The sequence below is a fragment of the Pimephales promelas genome, chromosome 1 (assembly GCF_988280905.1).
Source record: "Pimephales promelas chromosome 1, fPimPro1.hap1.1, whole genome shotgun sequence".
NCBI lineage: Eukaryota > Metazoa > Chordata > Actinopteri > Cypriniformes > Leuciscidae > Pimephales > Pimephales promelas.
Window position 1 is genome coordinate 50,718,260 of NC_142769.1, and position 23,354 is coordinate 50,741,613.

General features: G+C 39.3%; 2 protein-coding genes across 2 annotated transcripts in view; both read right to left on the reverse strand.

Moving 5' to 3' along the window:
• Positions 1 to 23,354, reverse strand: part of LOC148998535 (basement membrane-specific heparan sulfate proteoglycan core protein-like) — a 128,996-nt gene that overhangs the window by 87,428 nt on the left and 18,214 nt on the right. The window contains exons 4-5 of the mRNA XM_089123625.1: positions 18,861 to 19,145; positions 16,671 to 16,934 (exon numbers count right to left, since the gene is read on the reverse strand). Coding sequence (XP_088979751.1) covers positions 16,671 to 16,934; positions 18,861 to 19,145 — 549 coding nt within the window. The remainder of the gene's footprint in view (positions 1 to 16,670; positions 16,935 to 18,860; positions 19,146 to 23,354) is intronic.
• LOC148998537 (leukocyte immunoglobulin-like receptor subfamily A member 3) lies at positions 384 to 15,953 on the reverse strand. Its single transcript, XM_089131856.1, has 10 exons — positions 15,923 to 15,953; positions 15,337 to 15,621; positions 12,717 to 12,977; positions 11,338 to 11,613; positions 10,949 to 11,239; positions 10,568 to 10,846; positions 10,216 to 10,521; positions 9,001 to 9,258; positions 8,302 to 8,400; positions 384 to 1,165 (listed from the first exon to the last, which is right to left on the reverse strand). The coding sequence occupies exons 1-10, from the start codon at positions 15,951 to 15,953 to the stop codon at positions 1,119 to 1,121; spliced, it is 2,133 nt and encodes a 710-aa protein (XP_088987982.1). The 3' UTR covers positions 384 to 1,118.

Genomic DNA, 23,354 nt, shown 5'->3' on the forward strand with positions numbered 1-23,354 from the left:
TCCAGAGTTTTGGAGCTAAATGCGAGAACGCCCTCCCTCCTTTAGTGGACTTCGATATCCTAGGAATGACCAGAAGCCTTGAATTTAGTGATCTTAAGGAACGCGGTGGATTGTAGGGCGAAAGAAGGTCCGTTAAGTACATAGGAGCTAAACCGTTTAGGGCTTTGTAAAAAAATAATTAAAAATAGCATCACATTATAAACTAGTGAGCAACTCTGGCCCTCGAGATCCACTTTCCTGCAGAGTTCAGCTCGAACCCTATAATGAAAAACACCACACAACATTATTATTATTATTTTTTATTACAGTTTATGGTTATGAAATATATAGTTTTCAAAGGTTTATAAATACAATATAATTTTTATAATGAAATCAATAGCCTACATTGGGTGAATGCCTCACTAATGAGTTCCAGATTTGTATATTAATAATGATAAAGGTAAGAAATAAGAGTTAAGAGCAAGAGTGCTGTTTTTCCTGGAAAAGCGGCGATACATAAGCATACATATATTGGCGATGTGACTTTGTAAATGAAGACTATGGCACTGCACACACACACACACACATTATTTTACTGTAGTTCACTCGAGCTGAGCACAGACCTAAAGACACAAATTACAGAATATATCATGTTTTTTTTTTTTTTTTTGTCCGATTTCCATTCTAAGGATGTTCATCTTGATAATACTGTAATATTACTTTGTCTTCTGGGTAAATTTCCTCTTCATGAAGCCAGAAATATTCACTGTAATCCCAATCTTAGAATGATCTCCTCTGATATAAAGTCACTTTTACTTCCTTTAAGAAAATGTCAAAACCTTTGAACACAAGGGCTTCGAAAAAATCTATCATCCTTGAGTCTGTTGAAATGAACCTTTCATTTAAAAAAGCCAAAATAATGAACACGTCATACGCATGTGCATGACGTCACCATTTTCAAATGAGCATTTTTGTATTTACAGGGAGATGATAAGGGTCTCGTTTACAAAGACATAAAAAGTCTTTGGTCGGGCTCGTTTATTCTCTGCAAAAATACCCCAATAGCCTTTGTTTGTATCACAAATGTACATTCCACATTAAATTACAATCGCAAGAATTACTTTGTTCTGTCAAAAAGTTTATTCCTCTGTTACGGCGTACTGACTTTGGTCTTCAGCAGATGAAACTGTGAAATACACACAAAAAACATTTTCAACATTTAAACGGACGTCTTATTTTTAAAAAAAATTTATTATTTTTTTCCAGTGCAGTTATTGCTTTCATGAATAACCATCATCTGTTCAAAATATAGATCTAAATAATATTAGTCAGGGAGCCAAAGTCTCAAAAATGGGTTGAACCTGACATGGTCTGCCATACTTTTTATTTGTGTTTTTTCTGTTAACTTTGACCCTAAGAACAAATAATTGGAGGGTCTGCTCTGCCGGAAATATCGCGAAAAAAAATTGTGGGCATTTTAGTGTAAGCACCCTTTATTTTTTATCAGAAAAATGTGAAAAATTATTTTTTTCATCAAATTCTTAGTGGGTTTGGTAGGTTCTCAATAAATGCATTCCAGATACACAGAACACATGTGCAGACAACATCCACTGAAAAAATAATTCTTAAAACACATTTCTACATGATTTCGCATCAATTTAATGCAAAAAAACAGGCGTTTTTTCACTTATTTTCCACTATTTTTATCTTTACTTCATTGGCAATCAACTATTCCCTTAAGTTATGACATCAGGCAATATGCCATTCTTTTCACCAAACACTATACTCATTACACAGAAAAAATTATAAAAATCCAAACAAAATCAATGGATCTGTGATGATTTCACTACTAGGTGGCGATCAACAGGCTCAGAATTTCAATAGAATTTTAGACTACTCTCAAAATTCTTAAAAACATGCTGGATATTTAGCATCATGGCTCACTTACAAACACACACACGCACACACATGATCTTAGTAATTTTTATAAGTTTGGAACAACCAACCAATGGTTACCAACGGTTACCAACAGACTTCGAAGCTGCTCATCATTGTCTGTGGTAAGTGATAGTGACTAATATACCGGTAGGTCTGCCCCAGAGTTTTGGGAAAAGAATGGTAATATGGACACTGTAATTGTAATTAACTGAAAGGACCACACCAGTCTTCAAACAATAATATTTCTGATGATTCCTCATCCCAAACATATCCCTGTAGCAGCAGCATTCATTCTCTACTAGTTTACTTAGCTAGCTTTAGCCGTTTTAGCTAATGTCGGTGGTTTCTTTAAACGGCATTACTCCTCACAGGTATGGGGTAGAGAGTAGAGACTTACTTTTTTTTAAATGCTTAGGATATTATTCTCTAATAGAGGTATGTGTCCTATATGTTCAATAAGCTTCAACCAGAAGTTGAGAAATTGCCAAAATTTCAACTGGACTTGTTGGGTAAAGAAATAGATATGAGAATAAATGCTGCTACAGGGATACGTTTGGAGCGAGGAATCATTGGAAATAAACTTGTATGAAGCCTGGTGTGGTCCTTAAAGTGTTTTTCATGTCAGACAGATAGTAGGCTAGTAAGGATAACTAAAGGCTACATTAAACGTTAGCTGTCATTAGCAATTAACTACATGGCTAGTTGTTACATTCAGATTTAGAAAGTTTAGCTAGTTAGCTTGTGCACGAATGGCCACACAGACACAAAAAAACAATATATAGCTATATTGGATATCAGATTGTACACAATACTGAACAATACAAATGTTCAGTAAAATGTAAACATACTATATAGTATGCATAGTTTGTTTTTTGTATATAATACTGTACAGTATAGAGTGAGTGATTTGTCAAAAGCTAGTTACCTAGTAGTGTCAAACATCTAGATTTCTTTCACCCGAATGCACAATATTTTCCATTGGCAGATTTGGTTCTGATCTTATTAGGTTTGCTGTGGAGGAAAAGGTAACGAGAAGAGAAGTCAGCAGACGATTGAAAAGTACTGTAAAGAGGAGTGGAGGATTGAACAGAAGGGAAGAGTAGAATGAGGAGAGTAGAGTAAAGAGGACAGGGGTGGACTGAACAAGAGAGAAGAATAGTAGATGAAAAAAGAGGAGTGAATTGATCATTTACATTTATTCATTTAGCTGATGCTTTTTATCCAAAGTGACTTACAATTGCTATATATGTCAGAGGTCACACACCTCTGGAGAAACTAAGGGTTAAGTGTCTTGCTCAAGGACACATTGGTGTCTCACAGTGGATTCGAACCCCGGTCTCTCACACCAAAGGCATGTGTCTTATCCACTGCGCCATAACCACCCCGCTCAGTGATGATCAGATGTGGTTTGTTGGTGCCTTGGGGAAGAAGGGACCACAGTTAATCACAGTTGCAGGGATGGTATCTGGGATGAGAAATGTTGGAATGATTTCCATGTAGGAGCAGTGCAATTTGGTTCCAGGTCCTCCAATAGTTTGTTGGTGACTTGGGAAAGATGGGACCATAGCTTATCACAGTTGCGGGCATGGTATCTGGGATGGTAAATGCTTGGAATGAACTGCCATGCAGTGTTCGTCCATCCTTTGTGTACTCTGGGAAGTCAAGTTTATCAAACTGTGTGAATCGTCAAACCTTCAGGTTCGTTGGTATGAAGGCACCATCCCTAGTTGTCTGCTCTTCAACTGCCATTGTTGTAAAATATATGTACTTCTTTGTAGCTGATGCTGTTCCTAAATCTATTTAGGAGTGACACGGTTGACTTCTGGTTTCCTTAACGGCTATCCCAACGTGTTTCGGTGTTGGGATCTTGGCAACTGCTTGGCAGACATCCTGGGCAAGGTTGAGAACTTGTTCTTGCTGCTTAAGACTAACTTTCACCCGGTCGTCTTTACCTAACTCTGGAGATGCATCTGTTATCATCCATGCCAGGTGGTATAACAGCTCAATCTTTGGGATGCCTCCAGGTATGATATCTTGCTGCAGTGTTGGGTCTTCAGTCATACTGCCAGCGATCTGGTGACTTCCTCTGGCTTGAGCTGTTCTGGCTTGTCTTGCTTCCTTCAGGGCCTGCTTAGGTTGGTCCTGGAGTTCCTTCCGTATTCTAGTTGCAGTGTTGTAGGAAGAGACTATGGTGTCAACTCACTTTCTTCTTCATATTCTGCAAGACATATGCAGAGTATTAGGGTGGTGATGGTGCAGTGGATAAGGCACATGCCTTTGGGTTGAGAAACCCTGGTTTGAATCCACTGCGAGACACCAATGTGTCCCTGAGCAAGACACTTAACCCCTAGTTGCTCCAGAGGCGTGCGACCTCTGACATATATAGCAATTGTAAGTCGCTTTGGATAAAAGCGTCAGATAACTGTAAATGAGTATTTCTTCTTCATACTCTGCCTCTTCCGTTTTCTCCTTAAGTTCCTTCAACTTTGAGAGCATGTGGCCAACATTCATTTATGCTGAGCAAATAGAACATACTTTCTGTGGCACAACCATTATTTTAAAAATACCACCTACTTCAAAGTGCCTTCTAAGGTGGGCAATAAAGGACTGATATGTATGAGGTAACATTGTGAACTCCATGGCTTTCCAAGTATTTATGGAATTCATCCCTCAAAGCTGTAACGAAGAATATGGCATTCAGGTCTGGATGCTGGTGCCATAGGGTGGCCCGTCTCTGAGAGAGCAGATCCTGGGCCAGGGAGGGGCTGTTGCGAGGAGCACCAGTTCCAGGAACCAGATCCGGTTGGACCAATACAGCGCAACTAACAAGACCTGCTCCTCGTCCTTCCTGACCTTGCACAATGTCTGTGCAAGAAGGCTCACTGGGGGAAACGCATACTTGCGTAGGTCCGGGGACCAGCTGTGTGCCAGAGCATCCATGCCGAGGGTCCCCTCGGTCAGAGAATAGAACGACTGGTAGTGAGAATTGTCCGGGGCGGCAAACAGATAAACCTGTGGGGTCCACACTGAGGCCTGGATGGTGGCTGCTGCTGGGGCTTCACAGGAGCGGAGGATGCCCCAGGAGGTCGACCTCAGTGACGAACGGATGGAGGGTCTGCGACCAGTGAATGGGTGGGGCAAAGCTGTCAACCACGTCGCCGAATAACCAAACCTGGGACAGAGGGGCATCCAGGAACCGATTCTTAATGGTGTCCCTCATATCGGCCAGGTTGAGCCAAAGGTGGTGCTCCTGGACCACCAAGGTGGACATCGCCTGACCAATGGAACGTGCGGTTTCCTTCGAAGGGGGCAACACAGCCGAATCCTCATCTCCAGAGGACTGAAGCTCCCCCTACAATGCTGTGATTGACATTTGATCATCAAGCAGAGCCCCAAAGGACATGGCTGGTTGTTGCAGCGCTTGTAAGGTGTGAGGAACCCAAGGAGATTGCCTCAGTGGGAAAGTCCTCACATTAATCCTCAGATCACCCTCAGATCACCCTGACCATGCACAAAAGTAGGTTTATTTTGAGGTCCAAAATAAAAGCTAGACATAGGCGAGGGGACTGCACCTCCCTTGAGGTAAGCAAGTCTCAATCTCAGCACAGTCATAGTCATATTCCCGCAATGAAAACATGAACTATTCACAAAAGTTGCCTCAGCGTGCTGAATGCCCAACACGAAAAGGAACTATTGTGACCATCTGCTGGCGCCAGGGAATGACCTCATCCATAAACGCACGAGCGGAAAGACATCCTGAAACATCCTGTTGCTCTTTTAGTGAAAACACAAAAATTCAGTGTCAAAGTACCCAAGGATAGCCGTGGTGTAATCGGGGTACACTCTCAAAGAGGAATGACCACCAAGACCAACACACACAAGCAATGCTGTGAAAATCCTTGAGGCCACCACTGATCGCACAGTCACACCAGCAGTGGATACAGAGTCTTGCTTTTCTGGAATCTTAAACATTGCACCCGTCTGCAGAACTCAGTCAGACGAAAGCTCGGCTCCTAAGTGAAAGACAATGTGTGCGTGCGCCCGCTTCCTGTTTATACCCACGCAATGGATCTGTGATGATTTCACTACTAGTTGGCGATCAACAGGCTCAGAATTTCAATAGAATTTTAGACTACTCTCAAAATTCTTAAAAACAAGCTGGATATTTAGCATCATGGCTCACTTACAAACACACACACACACACACACATGATCTTAGTAATTTTTATGAGTTTGGAACAACCAACCAACGGTTACCAACGGATTTCAAAGCTGCTATACCCACGCTGCGGAGTGGGGCACGTGATGCGATCCCTGAAGTGGTCCCGATTACATTGTCACGTCGATGTTACGCAGCACGTGATCGACTGAAAGGGAACTAAAATTTTAATAGTAGGTACTCAATCAAAACTGCGGAATTGTGGAAGTTTTACACTTACTATCGCCGACTCTGTTATCTTTCTTTCTTCTCAGGTTAAGAGTCTGAGTGTCATCCTGTATTGATAAACTTCAGATGGTTCAGAATTCAGCAGCTTGGATCATTACACAAACACCGTTTAATGAGCATATTACTCCAGTTTTAGGGAACCTTCATTGGTTTCCAATCAGATTTCATATCAATTCAAAATTTACTTTTTACTTTTTGTAAGGTGTCCTTGAGTGTCTTGAAAGACGCCCAACAAATAAAACGAATTATTATTATTACTACTAGCTAACTAGCTTTTGACAAATCACTCACTCTATATACTGTAAAAACAAAAACAAACTATGCATACTATATAGTATGTTTACATTTTACAGAACATTTGTATTGTTCATTATTGTGTACAGTGATATCCAATATAGCTATATATTGTTTTTTTTTGTCTGTGTGGCCATTCATGCCACAAGCTAACTAGCTAAACTTCAAACAGCAATGTAACAACTAGCCATGAAGCTAAATGCTAATGGCAGCTAACGTTTAATGTAGCCTTTAGTTATCCTTACTAGCCTACTATCTGTCTGACATGAAAAACATATCAAGGACCACACCAGGTTTCATACAAGTTTATTTCCAATGATTCCTTGCTCCAAACGTATCCCTGTAGCAGCATTTATTCTCATATCTATTTCTTTACCTAACAAGTCCAGTTGAAATTTTGGCAATTTCTCAACTTCCGGTTGAAGCTTATTGAACATATAGGACACATACCTCTATTAGAGAATAATATCCTAAGCATTTAAAAAAGTAAGTCTCTACTCTCTACCCCATACTTGTGAGGAGTAATGCCGTTTAAACCACCGACATTAGCTAAAACGGCTAAAGCTAGCTAAGTAAACTAGTAGAGAATGAATGCTGCTGCTACCGGGATATGTTTGGGATGAGGAATCATCAGAAATATTATTGTTTGAAGACTGGTGTGGTCCTTTCAGTTAATTACAATTACAGTGTCCATATTACCATTCTTTTCCCAAAACTCTGGGGCAGACCTACCGGTATATTAGTCACTATCACTTACCACAGACAATGATGAGCAGCTTCGAAGTCTGTTGGTAACCGTTGGCAACCATTGGTTGGTTGTTCCAAACTCATAAAAATTACTAAGATCATGTGTGTGCGTGTGTGTGTTTGTAAGTGAGCCATGATGCTAAATATCCAGCATGTTTTTTAAGAATTTTGAGAGTAGTCTAAAATTCTATTGAAATTCTGAGCCTGTGGATCGCCAACTAGTAGTGAAATCATCACAGATCCATTGATTTTGTTTGGATTTTTATAATTTTTTCTGTGTAATGAGTATAGTGTTTGGTGAAAAGAATGGCATATTGCCTGATGTCATAACTTAAGGGAATAGTTGATTGCCAATGAAGTAAAGATGAAAATAGTGGAAAATAAGTGAAAAAACGCCTGTTTTTTGCATTAAATTGATGCGAAATCATGTAGAAATGTGTTTTAAGAATTATTTTTTCAGTGGATGTTGTCCGCACATGTGTTCTGTGTATCTGGAATGCATTTATTGAGAACCTACACAACCCACTGAGGATTTGATGAAAAAAATAATTTTTCACATTTTTCTGATAAAAAATAAAGGGTGCATACACTAAAATGGCCACAATTTTTTTTCGCGATATTTCCGGCAGAGCAGACCCTCTAATTATTTGTTCTTAGGGTCAAAGTTAAAAGAAAAAACACAAATAAAAAGTATGGCAGACCATGTCAGGTTCAACCCATTTTATAGAGCTTTTGAGACTTTGGCTCCCCGACTATATAGGCAGTAAAGGCATTTCTGTCAGTGAGAGAATATGTGAATAAACTGTGTGTGTGTGTGTGTGTGAGAGAGAGAGAGAGAGAGAGAGAGAGAGAGAGAGAGAGAGAGAGAGAGAGAGAGAGAGAGAGAGAAGTTTTACCTCTCGCTCTGTAACATTTGAAAAGCAGCACGACTGTCGCTAACAGATACGGAGAAGCTGCCAGAAGAAAACTGAGGATTTTGTAGACAGAAATCTGACCTGGAAAACAGAAACACAAGAACATTATTGACCAACAAAGTTTTGTGCGTGAATGCTGCAACACTACTGACTCCGTGATTGGTAGATCGGTGGAGGGAGGAGCATCAGACCAAAACACAACATGACATCATCAACATCAGTTGAAGGCTAAAACTTCACTTTTTAAATTACAATATCCTGGCCGCACTACAGTTGTCAGTGATATAATATTTGAAATGAATATTATGTCTTAATGTCTAGTGACATATCAGGGCCATTTTATGATTATTTGAAATAAATTTCTTACATACAGCTCCTTTAACTGGTCTCTACCTTTACCCGTTTATTTTGTTTGATTTGAACAGTTTTATGCCAGTCAGAAATCATTATCCGCATTTCCACTGTGGAGCCAGTGCGAGCGAGGGCTAGAAACGGCCAGTCGGGCCGATAGTGTCCGACTGCGATCTTAGACGCCATAATTAAACTGCATAAACTGGTATTTATAATATTTTTACACAGAAGAAGAATACACTTATTGAATAACTTAAAACAGAAATAAGAGCTAGAGACTATATAATAGTATATAATAATGGTGTGGCGTTTCTCATTAAATCATCTCACCATTAAAGGCTTCAGTGACTGAGATCCAGCTGTGGAGAGACTGTCCTCTCTCTGTTTTACAGGAGTAGAAACCCTCATGTGACTTTGAGACAGTAGTGATGCTCATCTCTCCTGTCGTCTGATTCTGGATCAGTGACCCGTCTTTATAGAAATCAGTGCTGGAGATCGGGGAGTTTGTAGATCGATGTAAACAGTGTAGAGTCAGAGTCTCTCCCTCAATCACAGGATCAACAGAACTCGCCAGAATCACCTCACCGTCTACAAACACGAGATATACATCAACAGCTGCTAGTGATGATACTGTACTGATGATACTGATGTACTGATGATGTAGTGATGATACTGTACTGATGATACTGATGTACTGATGATGTAGTGATGATACTGTATTAACGTATTAATCAGACCCATACTTCAATTATTAATAAGATGTGGAGGGCCAAAAGGTTCACTTTCATTAATCTGAGAAACTGACACTTTTATTCAGCAGGGATTCACTATCAAATGTGACGCATTGATCAAAAAAGACATTTATAATTTTACAAAATGTATATTTTAAATAAATGAAGTACTTCAAACTTTCTATTCATCAAAAAAAAAAATAATAATAAATCCAAGAAAAATATTAAACTGTTTTCAACATTGGTAATAATCAGAAATGTTTCTTAAGCATCAAATCATCACATTGTACTGATTTCTGAAGGATCATGTGACACTGAAGACTGGAGTGATGATGCTGGAAATTCAGCTTTGATCACAGGAATAAATGACATTATATTCACATGTCCACAAGGGTTATAGTATTTATATATATATATATATATATATATATATATATATATATATATATATATATATATATGCAAGGCAAGTTTATTTCTATAGCACATTTCATACACAGTGGCAATTCAAAGTTCTTTACATGGAAGAAATTAAAATAATCAAAGGAAATCAGAATAATTAAAACAGTTTAGAATAAAAAAAATCATAATAATAAAAATAAAATACAGTAAATAATTAAAACAATTGAGAATCAAAAATAAAATGAAGTACAGTAACAATATATATATATAAAATCATACACTTAATTATAGTGTAGTGTATTTTATTTTATTATATTATATTATAGAGTTAAAATCTTGATATTTTTATAATATTTTTAGTCTTGAACAGATTGTTGTTCATTGTTATATAGTTGTGAGTGGTTGGACTCACCGTGTACAGTGATGTTTCGAGGACGGCGTTTGTCTCCAGATTCAGACTCACACCAGTACACTCCAGAGTCAGATGTGCTGAGAGAGTCGATTACACATCGAGATCCTGTTTGTTTGGCACAGGTTTGTGTGTGTGTGTCTGTGTATCTTCTCACTGTCCATCCAGCAGAGTTACTCTGATCCACACAGCTCAGAGAGAGAGACTGAGATGAGAAGTGTTGACTTCTGCTGGGATCGATGACCAGAGACACTGAAGCAGAAACTCCTGAAAAGAGGAAAATCTCCATCAGAACTGACAGCACAGAGACTGCAGTGAAACACAGATGCGGATGAGCACAAGCAGAAACCCTCACCAGTGAGCCACAGTGTGTGTGAGCTGCTGTTGTGTGTGTAATAGGCTGGTCGTCCTCTCTCTGCTCTGCACGTATAAACTCCTGTGTGCTGTAGAGCAGCAGGACTGAGAGTGTAAGATCCTCCAGCTCCTCTGCTGCTGTCTGACAGATGATCATGATCTCTGAACCAGCTGAACGTCCAGCCTGTAGAGGAGCCTGAAACCTCACAGATCAGAGTCACTGATTCTCCTTCAGTCAGCCACGGCTGTGGAGACACTCGCAGTGATGCCTGAGCTTCAGCTGAACAAAACATCACGAGTTACAGAGCCGTAGAGGAACTGATGGAGAAGCTGATCACACACACACACACACACACACACACACACACTCACACACACTCACCTGAGACAGTCAGATTAACAGCATCACTGCGCTGAGAGCTGAGAGTGTGTATCAGTCCTGTACAGGTGTATTGACCGCTGTGAAAGAGATCGACACTGCTGATGATCAACTCTTGTGTTGAGGTTCGACTGACAGTGTTTTTATATCGGTCGTTGGTTCCCTCTATTTCCCATCTGTATGTCCACTCAGTGTCTGTGTCTCCTGCCCACTTTATATCACATCTGAGAGTGACTGTTTCTCCTCTAAACACTCGTTCATCAGGTCGTACCGTCACCACAGCTTTAGGACTCACTGTACAAACACAGATTATTGCATTTATAGTTTCAGAAGTTGTGTAGATATTGTCTCTGATCTGTATTTGTTGCATCACACACTACAGTCTCTCTCACCTGTAACATTTACCCACAGTGCATCACTGTATTGTGTGTAATAGACTGGTTTCCCTCTTCCAGCTCTACACCAGTACTGGCCTCCATCAGACACTGAATCAATCTTCAGGCTGTAGGAGTGTGTTTGTGTCTTCTCTGTCTCGGGGTTCAGTGTGTGTTTGTACCAGTAAATGTCCCAGTCTCTGGTTAGATTCATGCGACAGGTCAAAGTCACTGTGTTTCCAGTCAGTGCAGCTCCTGCAGGATCTGATGTGAGTTCAGGCTTCGGCTGTAGATCTGCAGGAGAACAACAACAGATTCAGATCCTCCAGTCAGAGTTCACCTGTGTTACACAAATCATTCAGTGTTTGTCTCCAACTACATAAATAAAATGGTTCAGTTTTGTTCTAATGAGAGGGTGTGTGAGATTAAATGATGACAATTTTCCTTCTCAGGTGAGCTAATGTTGAAACTTTGGAGTGAGTGTCAGATAAAAGACATCTTAAATCTAATGTTTCATGAACTGTAAATCATAATCAGATTCAAAACGATGAAACTTCTGGAAACCAAAGCTGCATTTGTATAAAAACTCAGAAATTCTCTGAAAGAACAAGCAGCTAAAAAATAAAAAAATACGTACACAAATGTTTTATGCTTATTAAAAAACTTTGTTTCTGAATAGATGTAATTGACATGTAATTATCAGCCATTAACAGAACTATTTTTATTTGTTTCTCAGATCTGTGCTCACATGCGTCAGAAAGACGACTTTATCTGTTGTTTCTATGTTTTATAAGAAATTCACGAGTGTTGTATTTTTAAGATTACACTTCTAAAAATACTTCAATTTTAAAATGGATTTTCGGACATCTGCATTAGTTGCATGTTTTGCTCATTTAAATAGTTTGTAAAAGAACAGTGAGAAAATAAAATCAAGCCCTTCAAAAGAAGAGTGACAACTATTTATCAGCAGTGAATGAAAAATCTAAAGTAAAATTCTCTTGATTGGTTTGTGTGATCATGAATAATAGAGAGTTAATGAGGACAATGATGTTGAACTCACCCTTCACAGAGAGAGATAACCTAAGTCATCATATGTTAAGTTTGAGTGTGTATTGGGTCCCTTAAAAGCTGTTCTGATTGACTTGGTCAATCTCGAAATGCTAAAATCGCTTAAAAACGTTTTTAGGGTTTCCCTATTCACAGGCCTAAAACAGGTAGTGCAACCCAAAATTTTCAATGTTAACATTCAGATTCATATTCTACACATCCAGACCTTTCAAAAAAGTATGGTTTTGTTGGGAGTTGGGGGGGAGGGGGGGGGTGCACGGTAGGCCTATGTAGCTCGCCGCATATGGATATTAAATGATGATTAAACAGATGTGAATATGAAGACTCACCTGATACAGTCAGTGTAACTCCATCACTCTCTGTGTATGAGTCTGATCTCTCTCCTCTACATCTGTATTCACCACTGTGAGACTCATCAGCTGTGAAACTGTAATCTGCTGTTGTTGTTGTATATTGATAGTCAGTGTTTCCATCTCTAATCCAGCTGTATCTCCACTGAATGTTTCCTCCTCCCTGTATGACACATGTGAGAGTGACTGTCTCTCCTCTGAACACAGGCTGATCTGGCTTCACCGTCACTACAGGTTTTCCTGTATTAATACACATATGAGTAAATATTGATTAAAACAGAATCACAGTATCATGATCAATGTTAGTGTTTATGAACTCAAAACCTCCTTATGAGAAAAACACTGTATTAAAAAGGAAATATCTAGTTTGTTGGAAGTTTGTATTGATTACATACATTTTTTTATTTTACATTTGAATTGCTTTAGGGTTAACAATGTGTTTTTTGTGATTAAAAATGTTAGTTACATTAACAAAAAACTGTTTGGGGTGTCTGAATGACATTGTGGAGTACACTGTAGTGCATAAGGACAATTGATGAGTAATAAATAATGTTGTACCCGAGTTCAGTTTTGTCTTTTTGTCTTAACTTAATTTGTTTAGTTCAGCTTACTTCAAAATTTTAAGGCAATCGGTTTCCTAATTTTTTCCTAGTAATGTGAACTCTAATAAGAAGTTAACACAACTAATGATTTTGAGTCAACTTTACTTGAGCATACTTGATTTACAAGTTGTCTATACAAATGCTATTAAGTTGCGCCAACTAAAAATTAATACAATAGTTTACTTAGAAAATTTAAGGCAATCGGTTTCCTTACTTTTTCTAAGTAAAGTCAACTTGTTACATTTTACAGTGACAGATAAACCTTGTATAAACTAAAAGACTGGGTATAGAATGCCACACATGTAAACCGAGTCTATAATACGTATTACTTATACTTTTATTTTCTATGTACATGTCACAGAATTACAGCTTGTGCAATATTTATAAATCTTACATAATTTAAGAGTGTAAAAATATTACTGACTTAAACATGCAATGTGATGAGGTCATGAGCCAATGTAGCATAATACAGTTCAATAATATACTGTGGTAAAAATTGCTGGGTTAGAAACAACCCAGTTTAGCAGCAGATTGGGCTAAATGTTTTTTAATCTAATTATTGGAGTAAAATTCCTACATTTCTGGATTAAGATTAACCCAAAATAATTTGAAAATAAAACCAGAAATCTTGGATATTATTAAATCACTTTACACACACAGAATGACTATCAGAAGGTACAATTTGATTAAAAATGAGAATAAGGACAAACATAGTCAAAAGTAACAGTGCATGCGGGAAGAAAAGCAGAAAAAAATGAAAAATCAGATACACAGTTTAGTTATTAATCTGTCTTTCTGTACGAAAAACTTGAATGAAAACATTTATGCACAAATGTATGTAACAAAGGAAGCCCATTTGTGTGTTTTACGAGAAGGACATTCTGAATATGATCCCACTGTGAGATTAGCTGGACTGATGATTGTTGATGATCTCCCGGTGCTATTCATATTGGAATTGTGTAATCACAGATTATGAACAGATGTTTTACACAGCAAGGATATATTCCCATTGGGTTGTTGGGTTTTCATGTTTTATGTGGGAACTTTAGACATAATGATTTTTATACAGTATTTTTATACAGTGTTATCCCTTATTTCTAATGTAACCGAAGGTCGTCTACAGACATCTCATGTTACGGACATATTTTATAATGGTACTGTTGCGTTATTACGTTAGTATTGTATTTTTATTTCCACTTCCCTTTTATCCAAAACACTGAACTACTTGCACAGTATTTATCAATGCGAAATACATCATGCTAAAATAATCTGTCATATGTAGGCGTATGTGGCTCACATTAATGGAGTTACGTGACCAGCAACATATTTCTGCTTCAAATATTGTGCGTAGTTAACAGTGAGTGGTGGTTTCAGACATTATTTTATTAAAGTGCATTTGTCAATGCCGCACTCGTGACTCTTATTCTGCCGGACAGAAAGAAAAGCTCGAGCGGTTTGACCAATCAGATGAAAGGGGCGTTTCAGCGTAAATGAAATATCGAACCCATAAACCGATTTGTAAACCACAAACGAAAAATTTAAAAATCAACCCAAAATCAATTTTTTCTTTTTTTTTTAAACTCAACAAAGCAACGAATAAACAAGCTGGTTTTCATTTCTCGTTATTCCATTCCAAACAGGAAATCAAATGACCAAAAGATACACGGACGGACCACACACACAAGTTACGAATTCCCTTTTGCTGTTTCACTTCCAGTGCTTGAATATTTACATTGGAAAGGCTGAAACTTTCGTGATGATGAAGCGCTGACACGTCAACTGTACTGAGTGTCATTCACTGTTGTTCACTTTGTGTAGAAACTGGCCGACTGACACCGTTCACACACTCGCTGATTTTTACTCACATTTGGCTTATGATGAGTGTTAATTATTGGCCCTGTTTACTGAATTTAATAAGACAGTAGTTCAGTCTGAACAGTGTCTCGATTATATATACTGTATCAGAGAGTTTATGAGGACAATGATGTTGAACTCACCCTTCACAGAGAGAGAAACAGCAGATCTTGATGTTGATGAGTTTGGTCTTCCATCTCTCTGTCCTTTACACCAGTACTGACCCTGATCAGACTCAGTAGCTCCTCTGATAGTGACAGTGTCTCTGTTTACAGTGTAACGATCAGACGTCTGTAATATTACACTGTCTTTATACCACTCATATCTCCAGTCACTGTGATCAGAGTTTATCACACACTTCAGTTTGACTGTTTCTCCAGTGAATACAGGACCGGCTGGTGTCACAGTCACTGTAGATGTGGGTAAATCTGAGAAGAAACACAGAAACACAAACTGACTCAAACATCTCTTTCAGTTCATTGTAACAGAATTATATTTTATAAATGTTTCGAGGATGTTGAAGATCTCAATGATGAAGTGTTATTGCAGCAACAGTGACAAAGTGTATTAAAGCTCCTGCGTTCATCAGAGTCAGAATAAACCCAGAATAATCTCTACTCAAACATTATATACTGTATTACATTCTTCCTCCAGCTCTACATGTGAATGAAGTTTAGTTTTAAAAGTAAATTGAGGATAACAATGAAACTGAAAGCCTTCCGTTCCCACATCTTTGATATTGTTTGAGACGGGACTCCATGTGTCCTTCATGTATCTTCTGAACACAGGATTATTCTTGACGTCCCGCTGCCGTTTCACACTAGAAGTGATCGAGTTTCACTCCGCTGATATTTACATTATATTCTAATATTGATGTTGAAGCTGATTCGGGCAGACTAACATGATGAGTCATGATGATTTTGTCTCATATTTCATAGTATTAGTTGTGTTTTGTTGCTGTTCTGTCATTAGTTTTATCATGTCGGTTGTTTTGAGGCTCTGACTCGCCACAGAAAGCAGAATGAAGCTCCTGAAGGAGAGATGAAGATCTCCAACTAAAGCTCATATGAGGAGATACTGAGTCTGAATCAACTTCATCAGAATATCTGAAGACTTCATCAACTCATTTCACATCAGTGTCTGTAAGTCACGTCATTCTCTCGGACAAATCTCATCTTTTCTATTATTAAATATCTCCTGTAACCAAACTAACAGTGACTAAAGTAAATCTCAAAGATGGAGACATCTTTAACACTGGAAAGTCACAATTTACATGATTTTATAAAAGTATCCTGATAAAAATGTGCAACACACACACACACACACACACGACAAACATGACATACAGTTCATCTGAAGACAATCATGACTAAAAGTGAATTTATTATAAGAACAGACGTGGCTGATACAGAAGATCACAAGTGTTGAAATATGGATATTAAATAATGATTAAACAGATGTGAATATGAAGACTCACCTGATACAGTCAGTGTAACTCCATCACTGAAGTCTGTGTGTGAGTCTGATCTCTCTCCTCTACATCTGTATTTACCACTGAGAGACACATCAGCTGTGAAACTGTAATCTGCTGTTGTTGTTGTATATGGATTGACAGTGTTTCCATCTTTAATCCAGCTGTATCTCCACTGAATGTTTCCTCCTCCCTGTATGTCACATGTGAGAGTGACTGTCTCTCCTCTGAACACAGGCTGATCTGGCTTCACCTTCACTACAGGTTTTCCTGTATTAATACACATATGAGTAAATATTGATTAAAACAGAATCATGGTATCATGATCAATGTTAGAGTTTATGAACTCAACACCTCCTTATGAGAAAAACACTGTATTAAAAATGAAATATCTAGTTTGTTGGAAGTTTGTATTGATTACAAACATTTTTTTATTTATTGATAGATTATATACAGATAAACTTTGTATAAACTAAAAGACTGGGTATAGAATGCCACACATGTAAACTGAGTCTATAATACGTATTACTTATACTTTTATTTTCTATGTACATGTCACAGAATTACAGCTTGTGCAATATTTATAAATCTTACATAATTTAAGAGTGTAAAAATATTACTGACTTAAACATGCAATGTGATGAGGTCATGAGCCAAAGTAGCATAATACAGTTCAATAATATACTGTGGTAAAAACTGCTGGGTTAGAAACAACCCAGTTTAGCAGCAGATTGGGCTAAATGTTTTTTAATCTAATTATTGGAGTAATATTCCTACATTTCTGGATTAAGATTAACCCAAAATAATTTGAAAATAAAACCAGGAATCTTGGACATTATTAAATCACTTTACACACACAGAATGACTATCAGAAGGTACAATTTGATTAAAAATGAGAATAAGGACATAGTCAAAGTAACAGTGTGCGTGCGGGAAGAAAAGCAGAAAAAAAATTACAAATCAGATACACAGTTTAGTTATTAATCTGTCTGTCTGTACGAAAAACTTGAATGAAAACATTAATGCACAAATGTATGTAACAAAGGAAGCCCATTTGTGTGTTTTACGAGAAGGACATTCTGAATATGATCCCACTGTGAGATTAGCTGGACTGATGATTGTTGATGATCTCCCGGTGCTATTCATATTGGAATTGTGTAATCACAGATTATGAACAGATGTTTTACACAACAAGGATATATTCCCATTGGGTTGTTGGGTTTTCATGTTTTATGCGGGAACTTTAGACATGATGATTTTTATACAGTATTTTTATACAGTGTTATCCCCTAATTCTAATGTAACCGAAGGTCGTCTACAGACATCTCATGTTACGGACATATTTTATAATGGTACTGTTACCTCTAGTATTGATTTTTATTTCCACTTCCCTTTTATCCCAAAACACTGAACTATTTGCACAGTATTTATCAATGTGAAATACATCATGCTAAAATAATCTGTCATATGTAGGCGTATGTGGTTCACATTAATGGAGTTACGTGACCAGCAACATATTTCTGCTTCAACTATTGTGCGTAGTTAACAGTGAGTGGTGGTTTCAGACATTATTTTATTAAAGTGTATTTGTCAATGCCGCACTCGTGACTCTTATTCTGCCGGACAGAAAGAAAAGCTCGTACTGAAGGCGGAGCGGTTTGACCAATCAGATGAAAGGGGCGTTTCAGCGTAAATGAAATATCGAACCCATAAACCGATTTGTAAACCACAAACGAAAAATGAAAAATCAAGCCAAAATCAATTTTTTCTTTTTTTATAAACTCAACAAAGAAACGAATAAACAAGCTGGTTTTCATTTCTCGTTATTCCATTCCAAACAGGAAATCAAATGACCAAAAGATACACGGACGGACCACACACACAAGTTACGAATTCCCTTTCGCTGTTTCACTTCCAGCTCTTGAATATTTACATTGGAAAGGCTGAAACTTTCGTGATGATGAAGCGCTGACACGTCAACTGTACTGAGTGTCATTCACTGTTGTTCACTTTGTGTAGAAACTGGCCGACTGACACCGTTCACACACTCGCTGATTTTTACTCACATTTGGCTTATGATGAGTGTTAATTATAGGCCCTGTTTACTGAATTTAATAAGACAGTAGTTCAGTCTGAACAGTGTCTCGATTATATACTGTATCAGAGAGTTTATGAGGACAATGATGTTGAACTCACCCTTCACAGAGAGAGAAACAGCAGATCTTGATGTTGATGAGTTTGGTCTTCCATCTCTCTGTCCTTTACACCAGTACTGACCCTGATCAGACTCAGTAGCTCCTCTGATAGTGACAGTGTCTATGTTTACAGTGTAACGATCAGACGTCTGTAATATTACACTGTCTTTATACCACTCATATCTCCAGTCACTGTGATCAGAGTTTATCACACACTTCAGTTTGACTGTTTCTCCAGTGAATACAGGACCGGCTGGTGTCACAGTCACTGTAGATGTGGGTAAATCTGAGAAGAAACACAGAAACACAAACTGACTCAAACATCTCTTTCAGTTCATTGTAACAGAATTATATTTTATAAATGTTTCGAGGATGTTGAAGATCTCAATGATGAAGTGTTATTGCAGCAACAGTGACAAAGTGCATTAAAGCTCCTGCGTTCATCAGAGTCAGAATAAACCCAGAATAATCTCTGCTCAAACATTATATACTGTATTACATTCTTCCTCCAGCTCTACATGGAAATGAAGTTTAGTCTTAAAAGTAAATTGAGGAAAACAATGAAACTGAAAGCCTTCCGTTCCCACATCATTGATATTGTTTGAGACGGGACTCCATGTGTCCTTCATGTATCTTCTGAACACAGGATTATTCTTGACGTCCCGCTGCCGTTTCACACTAGAAGTGATCGAGTTTCACTCCGCTGATATTTACATACAGTATTAATGAGATCAGGAGGAATCGTCTCGATGATAATTAAGATCTTTTAGAGAAGAAACATATTCTATTATATTCTAATATTGATGTTGAAGCTGATTCGGGCAGACTAACATGATGAGTCATGATGATTTTGTCTCATATTTTAATAGTATTAATTGTGTTTTTTTGCTGTTCTGTCATTAGTTTTATCATGTCAGTTGTTTTGAGGCTCTGACTCGCCACAGAAAGCAGAATGAAGCTCCTGAAGGAGAGATGAAGATCTCCAAATAAAGCTCATATGAGGAGATACTGAGTCTGAATCAACTTCATCAGAATATCTGAAGACTTCATCAACTCATTTCACATCAGTGTCTGTAAGTCACGTCATTCTCTCGGACAAATCTCATCTTTTCTATTATTAAATATCTCCTGTAACCAAACTAACAGAGACTAAAGTAAATCTCAAAGATGGAGACATCTTTAACACTGGGAAATCACAATTTACATAATGTTATAATCCTGATAGAAATGTGTCCTTCTACATGTGAAGAGAATATGTTTGTTATCGAACTGTTCTGAGATGAACACTGTGCATTTGGGCCAAACAATTGTGTTTGTGTAGTTTTCTCTTTCTTATTTTTTTTAGGGTTTCCTTTTTGTATATATTATTGTTTAAGTCAACCCGGTGTCATCCCAAGACGTCATATAACTGTTTTGGGACGTCTTTTGACCATACGTCAATATTCGCCTTTTTAGGGCCCCCTTAAACGTCGGTAGATGAGGTTATGGGATCCTAACTCTACCCCAGACCTAAACCTAACCCGTCACCTAACTGACGTTAAAGGTAAAGCGTCAGTTGTATGACGGCCCGGGATCGCCATCTACCGACGTTTAAGGGGGCCCTAAAAAGGCAGATATTGACGTATGGTCAAAAAACGTCCCAAGACGTCAGTTATATGACTTTTTGGGATGAGACTGTGTTGTTTAAGTTGTGTTTATTGTGTTGTGTGAGTCTTTTGTGTGTGTGTTCTTTATTTGTAGGCCTGGGCAGCGAGGAAAATGTCACAGGTCGAGGGGAGGAACGCTCGGGTGACCAACCACCCCCCCTCTAACTGAGTCACCACCGTGAGGAGCCGACACCACAGGCACACAACAGAGGACCCGGAGACAGAGATAAATTTCAAAGGAGTAACAATCTTTATTAAGCCAAAGGTTTCTCACAGTTCAAGAGACTCTCGTCGATGTACGATGATGGAGCAGGGGGGTTGAAGCTTACTTCTCCCCAGCGGTGCTGCAGACTTCCAGACCCAAGAGTAAGTATGTCAGGTAAGGATTCTTCACGGTACAAAGTACTCTTGTTGGTGCACAGTAATGAAGCAGTGGATTAGAAGCTTACTCTTCCCCAGCGGTGCTGCAGACTTCCAGACTCAGGCAGTAAGTATGGCGGGTAAGGATTCTTCACAGTACAGAGTACTCTCGTTGGTGCACGATAATAAAGCAGTGGATTAAAAGCTTACTTTTCCCCCAGCGGTGCTGCAGACTTCCAGACTCAGACGGTAAGTATGGCAGGTAAGGATTCTTCACAGTACAGGGTACTCTCGTGGGTGCACGGTAATGAAGCGGTGGATTAAACGATTACTTTATCAGCGTTGCTGTATACTTCTGGGCTCAAACAGTAAGTAGAACAGGTGAGGATATTCACAGTACACAGTACTCCCTCTTCAGTTCACAATAGGGAGACAGTGAGTCATAAGGTTACTTTGCCAGTGGCGCTGTATGCTTCTGGGCTCAAACAGTAAGTAGAACAGGTGAGGATATTCACAGTACACAGTACTCTCTCTTCAGTTCACAATAGGGAGACAGTGAGTCATAAGGTTACTTTACCAGTGGTGCCGTATGCTTCTGGACTCAAACAGCAAGTAGAACAGGTGTGGATCTTCACAGTACAAAGTACTCTCTCCTCAGTTCACAGTAGGGCGACAGTGGGTTAAACAATTACTTTATCAGCGTCGCTGTATACTTCTGGGCTCAAACAGTAAGTAGAACAGGTGAGGATAGTCACAGTACACAGTACTCTCTCTTCAGTTCACAATAGGGGGACAGTGAGTCATAAGGTTACTTTACCAGTGGTGCCGTATGCTTCTGGGCTCAAACAGCAAGTAGAACAGGTGGAGATCTTCACAGTACAAAGTATTCTCTCCTCAGTTCACAGTAGGGCGACAGTGGGTTAAACGATTACTTTATCAGCGTTGCTGTATACTTCTGGGCTCAAACAGTAAGTAGAACAGGTGAGGATAGTCACAGTACACAGTACTCTCTCTTCAGTTCACAATAGGGAGACAGTGAGTCATAAGGTTACTTTACCAGTGGTGCTGTATACTTCTAGGCTCAAACAGCAAGTAGAACAGGTGGGGATCTTCACAGTACAAAGTACTCTCTCTTCAGTTCACTGTATCACTCTGGGCTTCTGACGGGGGCAGATATAATAACCTTCCACGAACGTGTAAGCATGGATGGGGGCCACTTCTCAACAAAGACACAGCACACGTGTGTTCACTTCAATTCCACAGCAATAAATCAATGTGTATCAATAAGGCAAAAGCACTGCAATTCACTCACACGATAGGGTTGGACAGAGGCCCCACTCCGGCCGTTGCGCTCGTTTACAGGGTTTTCACTTTTAATTCCTCCTCATCACACTCTGAAACACATAGCTCCTCCAACAGTCAGATCCACATTCACTGTATCCTCTTCAAGTGGTTCAAATGTTCATAAGATGAAAACAATTCACTTATCCTTCCTCTCTCCTTCCACAGCACAGATCCAGCCCTAGCTCGGCCCAGCAGTCTTCCCACAAACGATCAATCTGACCCAGCAAACTCGAATGGGCGATCTCCACACTCCAACGATTTTTCCAAGGAAGCCTGTATCCAGCACTGCCCAGAGTCAACCCACTTTAATGTCTGCTCTTGTCAACCCTTTGGAATCTTGACACCTGTACACCCACCAACCGCGCTGCAAACACTCTCTAAATGCTCCTTTTATATTGTGGCTTATGAAACAGGAAGCCTGTGTGAGCGCCGCTCCTCTCTCTCTCACACCTGCCATGCATTAGCGCTAATCAGTACGGTCATGTTTCCATCACACCCGGAACCGTAGTGGAGTGTTGCACCCAATACGTTCCCCTAGGAAACTCAGGACTCTCAAGAAGGTTCCGTTTACTGAGCGATTTTGTCACCCGTGACATCCCCCCTTGCCAATCGGTTCCAGTCCCTGGAACGGGCGTCCCTCAATTCCATTCGCCGTACCTCTCAGGTGGTTGTCCTCGGGTGTTCCGTTGAGATCGTCGGGGTGGCGAGGGCAGAGCCGCTCTGGCTTCAACCTCAGGGTCCCTCGGGACCACAGCCCACCCTATCATAGGTGCCTCTAAGGCAGGTGGTGCACTTGGAGCCTCAGCTGCTAGTTGCTGGTAATTCGGACAGGGACGGAGCAGGTTTCGATGGAGCACCCGTATTGGTCCGTTCTTCCCTTCGGGCCGTACAGAGTAGACGGGGGCATCAGGCCCTTGTCGTTGTTCCACCACATATGGCGTCGACTCCCAGCGGGCACTGAGCTTCCCTTTCCCTGGGCGCCGGTTGTCCCATACTAGCACTCGCTCCCCAGGTAACAAAGGGGCCTCTCGGGCAGTCCGGTCATATAGTCTCTTATTCTTGGCGGCTGCTGCACTCAGATGGTCTGAGACTCGTCGGTAGGCATTGAGCAGTTGGTGGTGGTGCCGATTTACCCAGTCAGTGGT